The sequence below is a fragment of the Aotus nancymaae genome, unplaced genomic scaffold, assembly GCF_030222135.1.
Source record: "Aotus nancymaae isolate 86718 unplaced genomic scaffold, 86718_ANA_hifiasm-v0.15.2.pri h1tg000059l, whole genome shotgun sequence".
In the NCBI taxonomy this organism is placed as follows: domain Eukaryota; kingdom Metazoa; phylum Chordata; class Mammalia; order Primates; family Aotidae; genus Aotus; species Aotus nancymaae.
Genome location: NW_026988473.1, coordinates 54,313,584 through 54,322,523, shown reverse-complemented (window position 1 = coordinate 54,322,523; position 8,940 = coordinate 54,313,584). Strand labels below are relative to the sequence as shown.

Sequence of the window (8,940 nt, the reverse complement as noted above, 5' to 3'; positions counted from 1 at the left end):
TGTCAATGTCTTCCTTCTTCATAAAACAGAGGGAAATATTAGCTCAGCCTGCGGCCTGATCATCATAAAATGTGAAGGAAAGAAGTTTGCCTGCATCAACCCCAAACCAGTGATTTCATGAATGCATTAGTTTCCATTTATGTCGACATCATCACCTTGTCTCTTATTTCCTGATTTCTTGTCCTCCAGCAAGTGCAACTGTTAGAATTCTCCAAGTCAGAAGATCTGACTCTGAAAAGTACCCTAAGTTCATTCTGCTATGGAATTGTTCAATGTCACTCAGCCTGCATTCTTTCTCCTGACTGGTATCCCTGGCCTAGAGAGCGCTCACTCCTGGCTGGCAGGGCCCCTCTGTGTGATGTACGCTGTGGCCCTTGGGGGAAATACAGTGATCCTGCAGGCTGTGCGAGTGGATCCCAACCTCCACAAGCCCATGTACTACTTCCTCTCCATGTTGTCTTTCAGTGATGTGGCCATGTCCATAGCCACACTGCCCACTGTACTCCGAACCTTCTGCCTCAAGGCCCACAGCATCACTTTTGATGCCTGTCTAATTCAGATGTTTCTTATTCACTCCTTCTCCATGATAGAATCGGGTATTCTGCTGGCCATGAGTTTTGACCGCTATGTGGCCATTTGTGACCCCTTGCGCTATGCCACTGTGCTCACCAATGAAGTCATTGCTGCAATGGGTTTAGGTGTGACTGCTCGAAGCTTCATCACCCTCCTCCCTCTTCCCTTTCTTATCAAAAGGCTGCCTATCTGCAGATCCAATGTTCTTTCTCACTCCTACTGCCTGCACCCAGACGTGATGAAGCTTGCCTGTGCCGATATCACTATCAACAGCATCTATGGACTCTTCGTTCTTGTATCCACCTTTGGCATGGACCTGTTTTTTATCTTCCTCTCCTATGTGCTCATTCTGCATTCTGTCATGTCCATTGCTTCCCATGAGGAACGCCTCAAAGCTCTCAACACATGTGTGTCACATATCCTGGCTGTACTTGCGTTTTATGTGCCAATGATTGGGGTCTCCACTGTGCACCGCTTTGGGAAGCATGTCCCACGCTACATACATGTCCTCATGTCAAGTGTGTACCTGTTTGTGCCTCCTGTGCTCAACCCTCTCATTTATAGCGCCAAGACAAAGGAAATCCACCGAGCCATTGTCCGCATGTTTCGTCACATCAAAATATGACTTTCACATTTGGCTTTAGAATCTGTTGTTTATTTTGGCCATAGGTTCTCATCAGTAGCATCACCATCATCATCATCATCAAAGTATAAGACAGATGTGTGTGCTGGGGAGAAAGTAGGCCAGGAAATGATGGTGCAAAACTTATAACACAAAACAAGGAGTTCCAAATGAACAGCACATTCAGTAAACACCAACAGCATTCTTAGAAAGATAACTGTGGGGGCAATTGAGTAATTAGACAAGTTTTACAAAGGAAGATTAATTTAAGCTAGGAATTATTTTCTATAATAATGAATATTACTAATATCATAATTAATGAACTTAGTCCTAAAATGTGTCAAGTTCTATTATAAATTATTTATGTTCATTAGTTCACTTAATACTTGTACAAATCTTATAAGATACAGAGAATCAAGTTAATTCTTCAGACTAACATAGGTAATATGTGGTCCAGTTGAGATTCAGTACTAATCTCTCTCTAGTGTTAGAGCAGCACCCAACCACTGCAAATATGGCCTTACTGTCAAATTGGCATCACTTACCATTACCATTGCTGCCTTTGCTTTCCCTGACACTGTCATTCTCAAACACTCATACATTGCTTTAACTTTACAAAGTGAAATCAGATTAATCATTAGAACTCACCACAAAATATAGAACAATATGATCCAGGTAAACTGATACATATTGACATTTAGAAAAATCTCCAGATATCTCTTTATTTCTTTTATCTGTTCACCACTCAGTCCTCACCAACAGAAAACAATGTTCAATATCTGAGACATCTGATTCATAGAATTTTTGGGGAAATCTCTTTCCTTCTTGAGATTTTAACTGTCTTCCAAAAAATGATATGTTCTAGGATTTCCAGTTGCAGAAAAAAAAAATGCCTAGAAACATTAGGAGAAATACCTAATGTAGGTGATGGGGGAATGGATGCAGCCAACCACCATGGCATGTGTATACCTATGTAACAATCCTGCACAATCTGCACATGTACCCCAGAACTTAAAGTATAATTTAAAAAAAGAAGAAAAAGCCTAGAATAGACAGATAAGAGCATTTATGATTTAGATACCACAAAATAATTCTTTCAGACCTTCTCATACTCTTCCCTTGATACCAGAGAGGTAGGATATAGTAAGAAATTCCTTGTTGCTAATTTTGGTGCTCTCAGACTAAATTTAGATTTACTTGTAGATGAAAAGAGAGAGAGAGATGAAGGGGGGGAGAGAAAGAGAGAGAGAAGCGGGGGAGAGAGAGAAAGAGAGACACTATATAGTCCAACTTAACTCACCAGGGAAACTGCTCATGCCTAAGATAATGGCCTCAAGCTGCATCCATGTAGCTGCAAAGAACATGATTTTGTTCTTTTTGTGGCTACATAGTATTCCATGGTATATATGTACCATATTTTCTTTAACCAGTCCACTGTTGAAGAGCACCTTGGTTGATTTCATGCCTTTGCTATTGTGAATAGTGCTGTGATGAGCATACAAGTGCATGTGTCTTTTTGGTAGAATGATTTATGCTCCTTTGGGTATATAGTAATAGGATTGCTGTGTCAATGGATAGATCTGTTTTAACGTCTGTGAGAAATACCCAAACTTCTTTCAACAATGGCTGACTAATTTACATTCCTACCAACACTGTATAAGTGTTCCATTTTCTCTGTAACCTCACCAGTATCTCTAATTTTATGACTTTTTATTAATAGTCATTCTGACTGGTATGAGATGATATTGAGGTTTTGATTTGCATTTCTCTGACGATTAATATTGTTGAGCATTCTTTTTTTTTTTCTACTTTAGGTTCTGGGGTACATGTGCAGGTTATGCAGCGTTGTATAGATGCATACATAACCGGGTGGTTTGCTGCCTCTATCCCCCCTGCATCTATATCCAGCATTTCTCCCCATGTTATCCCTCCCCACCCCTCGCTGTCTCTCCCCTAGTCCCCCCCTCAACTGCCCCCAGTATGTGATGCTCCTCTCCCTGAGTCCACGTGTTCCTGTTGTTCAACACCCTCCTATGTGTGAGAACATGTGGTGTTTGGTTTTATATGCTTGTTGGCCACATACATATGTCTTCTTTTCAGAAGTATCTCTTTATGTCCTTTGTCCATTTTTAATGGAGTTATATGCTTTGCATGCTAATTTAAACTGCTTATAGATTCGGGATATTAGACATTTCCCAGGTCCATAGTTTGGAAATACTCACTCCCATTCTGTAAGTTGTCTGTTCACTCTATTGGTAGCTTCTTTTGATGACTCATAGGAATTGCCTATGAGTTTAAGCACATGGTGATTTGTGAGTTCTACTTGCACATAGCCAAATTTAAGTGGTATAGGTTTCTTCTGAGGAAAGGAATATTTTAATGCTTCTTAATTGTGTCTAAGATATAGCAGAATTTGAGAATCTGTGATCTAAACAGAGATTTTAAAAACCATGTTAAAATATACAAGAGAAAAGCCAAGAGAATAAGGTGTGGAGGAGTGTGACATTCTGGATCTTTGGTGAATGAGTGAGGGGTTCAAGAAACAAAGAAGGGATAAAGAACTGAAATAATGCTTGAGTATAGGCAAGAGAGGAGAGGCAGCTTAAAATATACACAAAAGGTGTCATCACTTGCACAAGGTACATCATGTTCCTTATCTACCTCTTTGTGCCTCTGATGCTAACCCTAATGTCTCTGACTGGGGCAAATTATTCAGTCAATGTTGAACAAGATAGAACTTGATCATTTGCCAAGTGAGTTTTTCTATATTTGAAAAAACAAATATATATTGTGAAAAAAATGTATGGAGTGATTTTAACACAAAAATCTGAGAATCAGAAAGTTAGTAAATACTGACTAAATGTTGAAGTGCAAGTAAAAAGAAAAATCTAAAACTCAAGGAAATTCCTTCTAAAAAGGTAGATTCAAAACCTGTGTAACTGGGTTACAGGAATGGAGGTATTTCACATGTCAATTATTCAAGAAGATATGGAGATTGATTGCATTCAACAGGAAATATTCAATATTTAGAATTCAAATATCTATAAGAAAATTTTTACAAATAACATAGAAATAAAAATTTATTATAAAGTGGAAAAAAATTATAAGACTATTGGAAAATTTATATAAACTAGACAATATGACCTTATTTTAAAACATACCTAGATTTTCTCAAAGTAATTTGTTAATAAACCCTCTCAGCCTTCAGTCCATAATAAAACATATAAACAGGTTGATAATTATCATTTACTTAGATGATATACACTGTAAAATATTTATATGACCAGTTTGAACAAATATATTTTATTTCATAAAGACGAGGCTTATTTTTCACAAGTCTGTTAATTAAGGAATTAGGCAATATTCATTAGACAATAGTAAAACTATATATATATTTACATATGTGTGTGATGATATGAACAATAGGAATACTTTTTAGTGTTGCAGAAATACTCTTTCCATTCGTATGCCTTATTAAGAGAATTCTCAATTTTACAGTGGAAATAAAAGGATGCATTTTTTAAAAGCCTAAAAGATATTGAAGTCAGTAACGTGATTTCTGATATTTAGATGAAGATAGTAAAATGTTAGGATTTTTAAAAAGACTTGAAACAAAAAGGGGGAAGATTCCTATCATCAGCATGACCCTAAGTGCTGTGGATCCATCTTTGTCATCGATGTTTTTCTTTTATTTTTGCTCATAACTGTGTGTAGAATTAGCACATACCCCTTTTCGTCTCTCTGTATAAATAAATATAGCTTTCTGGGATGACTTGCAGGATCCTCTGGAAGGAGAGGCAATGGCAGAGTAGCTTTTAGAGCTTCGCCGCTCTAGGGCTGCCTCTGTTGCTGCACAAATGGCTGAAAGTAGCACTTTCTTTGAGACCACTTCTGTGTGTTAGAGCAAAGTCTGGTCCTGGAGGATGTTCTGCTTCCCTCTGTTCCAGCCCTAGAACTCCACGGGCCTTGAGAAGCTGTATTTAGCTGCTGCACCACTTTCTTATGACTGCTTTCTTAAGCCCTTTCGCTACCATCAGAGTCTTCTTTCTCTCTTATGCAAGTGGATCTTTATTTGCTTAGTGCACTTTCCTTTGGGCTGAGGCTATATCCTTTTGGAAGAGCTCATTTGCTTGACCTTTTTTAAATTTTCAAACGCTGAGGACCACCACAGCATGGCTTTATCCTCTTATGTTATGAGCAATTAGAGCCTGCAACTATTGTTCCCAGTTTTGCCAGTCAATTCAAAACCACCTGCCCAGGTTTTTCTTAGTATATAGTCCTCTCCAACTGGGAGCAAGATTTTTCTGTCATGTGGTTTTGCTGAAGATGTCATCTCTATAGGTTTTTATTTTGTTTTCTTTTCTGTCCTAGTTGTTTAATGAGACGTTCAGAAGGTGTTTGGGAGCAATTCAAGTCTATACTGCAATTATGTTAAGGAAATGATCATGTTATTTGATCCCTATGACTTTATTTTAGAAAAGTTATTCATAATCCTATGAGTAAAAAAAATTATTGGCTATTGCCTTTTAAAAAGTAATTTTTTTTAATGTCTTTATTCCCTGATCATGCATTGGGGTTGAATTATGCCATGATCTGTCCATTGCCTGTTTATTCTCCAGTTAAAGTCCACATGTCATTTGTTTTAAATCTGCTAAGTGTGCACCTGCCTGTGTGGTCTGGGTTGTGTTTTTTTGGCACGGGTTTTCAGAGGATTTCTCTCTAGTGCCTTTAATTCTCTGTGAATTTGCCTTCAGCTATCCCTCCTCTGATCAGGCACATGCTTAAGCTTTTTTTCTGGGTTGCTCACTGCAGGACAGGAGCCCATATTTCAGCCAACTATGCAGCCAAGCTGCCATTGCCAATAAAGTGGACTTGCCACCCTATCGATCAACAACCTCTGTTAAGCTTCCATTTGGAGTGCTCATTAGCTGCCTCTAGTCATTCAGTTCTCTCTGTAGTCATGCCCAAAGGATGAAAGCATGTGACTTTTCCTTAAGACACTTTTCTTTGTACTAAACTTCTGAACTCCAGATGTTGTATGGTTTATATTTTTGTTCCATTTTATATAATTTTGGAGTATTATTATTATTATTTTTTTTTTTGAGACGGAGTTTCGCTCTTGTTACCCAGGCTGGAGTGCAATGACGCGATCTCGGCTCATCGCAACCTCCGCCTCCTGGGTTCAGGCAATTCTCCTGCCTCAGCCTCCTGAGTAGCTGAGATTACAGGCACTCACCACCATGCCCAGCTAATTTTTTGTATTTTTAGTAGAGACGGGGTTTCTTTTTATTTCAAACGTATACAGTTGGTCATAGCTATTACATATCTTTAGTTTTTAAGTTTAAAGATGTTCAAAATGATTATTTAAATATTCTGGGCTGATATGATCTCAGGTAACATAATCTATATTATAACATTATATAACTGATATACACATTAGTTTTTCTCTGTTTCTGATAATTACTTGAAAGCATAGATGTTACTAGGATATTGAGACAAAAAGGATTTAATTCAAGACTCTCTTTCTTGTTTGGTCTGAGAAGCCAGTTGTGGCAACCTGTGACACAGTTAATTACAGCATACGGCAGCCTGCTGCTTTGAGTTACACGTTGAAGCCTGGCTAACTCATATAACTACCAGCAGGTACACAACTGTAGGTGCATGTCTAGAGAGAGACTGAAAGGCTCCAAAAGAAGCTGGCACACCCAAACATCAGCAACACAAAGAACCTCTAAGTCTCTCCAGGACAGTTCTCCTCCATCAGAACTTAGTTCCCAGTAACATCTTGTGTAGCCTCCTGCGAATCTCCTTAGTCTTGATGGAATAGATAATTGGGTTGAGCATAGGAGGTACAAAGAGATAGACCAGAGACATGAACTTGTGCACGTATTCAGGAACATGCTTCCCAAATCGATGAACCATGGACACACTAACCATAGGCACATAGAAGATTAGCACAGCACAGATATGTGACACACATGTGTTGAGTGTCTTAAGCCTCTCATCCCTGGAGACGATGGCCAGCACAGAGTGTAGAATGAGCACATAGGAGAGGAGGATGAGCAGTGAATCTATACCAAAGGCAGAGATGACAATGAACAGGCCATACATACTGTTGATGGTAGTGTCTCCACAGGGTAGGCGGATCAGGTCAGGGTGCAGGCAGTAGGAATGGGTCAGTACCACATTGGCCTTGCAAAAAGGCAGCCTCTTCAGGAGGAAGGGAAGTGGGAAGACCATGCAGAGGCTGCGGATGATGATGGATATGCCAATGCGGGCCACACGGGCATCAGTGAGCACTGTGGCATAGCGCAGCGGGTTACAGATGGCCACATAGCGGTCAAAACTCATGGACAGCAGGATGCCAGACTCTGTCCAGGAGAAAAAATGGATGAAGAACATCTGGGCCAGGCAGGCATCAAAAGTCATCTCTGGGGCATGAAAACACACAGTAACCAGTACAGTAGGCAATGTAGAAAATGACACACCCAGGTCATTAACAGACAAAAGAGACAAGAAGTAGTACATTGGCTGGTGCAAGCTCTGCTCTTCCTTGATGATAAAGAGGATTAGGATGTTGCCCAGGAAGGAAATAGCATAAAGCAGCAGCAGAAGGGCAGCCAGCCAGTGCTCCAGACCCTTCATCTCCGGGAAGCCTGTTAGGGTGAAGCTGGTAGTACTTGAGATGTTAGTCCCAAGCCCTCCCATCAGGGTTTCCTTGTGAATTTAGGGAAACACAACCAGAGTGAATTGAGATGAGACGGTGGGAGAAGTGAAGACGAGGAGTGGTTGATATCTAAAACTAAGAGAGACGATGATGCGTAGATTCTGGTGCCCAACACTTGGAAAGTTCATAAAAAAGCAGGTTACATTCATACCTTCTATAGTCTGGCAGCACCCCTAGACCTATCATGAGCTCCAGGTTCTTTCTCACAGAAATCTTTGACTAACTTTTAGATATTATCCTTTATTTTTCTTGTGTCTATATATCTTTTTACATTGGTTCAAATCATTTTCTAATGGTGAAAAATGACTTTCCCTTTCTCTCTACCGGGTCATAGCCATCAGTTTCTTCCATAAGTGAGGTGTACCATGTCACCCATGTAGTCTTTTCGTAATATTCCCACCTCCTGATGGATATTGTGACAAGATAAACAATTAATTATGAGAATGTATAATCTTGGATTTAAAAAAAAGAAATTGAGGAAATCCTTTTTCTAAATTATAGCTCAGTTACCTTGGCAAAATCTCTTGAGTCTTAACTATTCCCAAGATCCAACACCTGATGGCAGGAATCCTAATGGAGGGTCAGTGCCCTAAAGGATATTAAAAATGCCCTGTTGAATCAGGTCTTGAAAACTCAAATTTATGGAGTAACGATAAACATCCTCTGAATCTCTTCTTTAAATGAGTCTACTGCTCAAACTCTACCAGTAGTATTTTGCAAAGCCTTCAAAGAATCTGTGTGGTTTTATTGAAATAGATGACAGGGTTGAGCATCAGAGGCACAAAGAGATAGATAAGGAACATGATGTACCTTGTGCAAGTGATGACACCTTTTGTGTATATTTTAAGCTGCCTCTCCTCTCTTACCTATACTCAAGTATTATTTCAGTTCTCTGTCTTTTCTTTGTGCCTTGAACCCCTCATTTATTTGACGAGAGTCCAGAATGTCACATTCCTCTACATCTTATTCTCTTGGTTTTTCTCTTCTATATTTTAATATTTTTTATGTCTGTTTAGAT

The 8,940-nt window shown here is 39.2% G+C and overlaps 2 protein-coding genes across 2 annotated transcripts; one reads left to right on the top strand and one right to left on the bottom strand.

Moving 5' to 3' along the window:
* The first annotated feature begins 259 nt into the window (after positions 1 to 259).
* LOC105720134 (olfactory receptor 51I2) lies at positions 260 to 1,198 on the top strand. Its single transcript, XM_012456439.2, has one exon. It carries the CDS (start codon positions 260 to 262, stop codon positions 1,196 to 1,198), a length of 939 nt encoding a protein of 312 aa, XP_012311862.2.
* Positions 1,199 to 6,955: 5,757 nt separating this feature from the next.
* Positions 6,956 to 7,903, bottom strand: LOC105720133 (olfactory receptor 51I2-like). The gene has a single exon (XM_012456437.3). It carries the CDS (start codon positions 7,901 to 7,903, stop codon positions 6,956 to 6,958), a length of 948 nt encoding a protein of 315 aa, XP_012311860.2.
* Positions 7,904 to 8,940: the final 1,037 nt, after the last annotated feature.

Excerpts from the sequence above, each read along its gene's own strand:
- LOC105720134 (XM_012456439.2), top strand. The coding sequence starts at position 260 with ATGGAATTGTTCAATGTCACTCAGCCTGCATTCTTTCTCCTGACTGGT.
- LOC105720133 (XM_012456437.3), bottom strand. The coding sequence starts at position 7,903 with ATGGGAGGGCTTGGGACTAACATCTCAAGTACTACCAGCTTCACCCTA.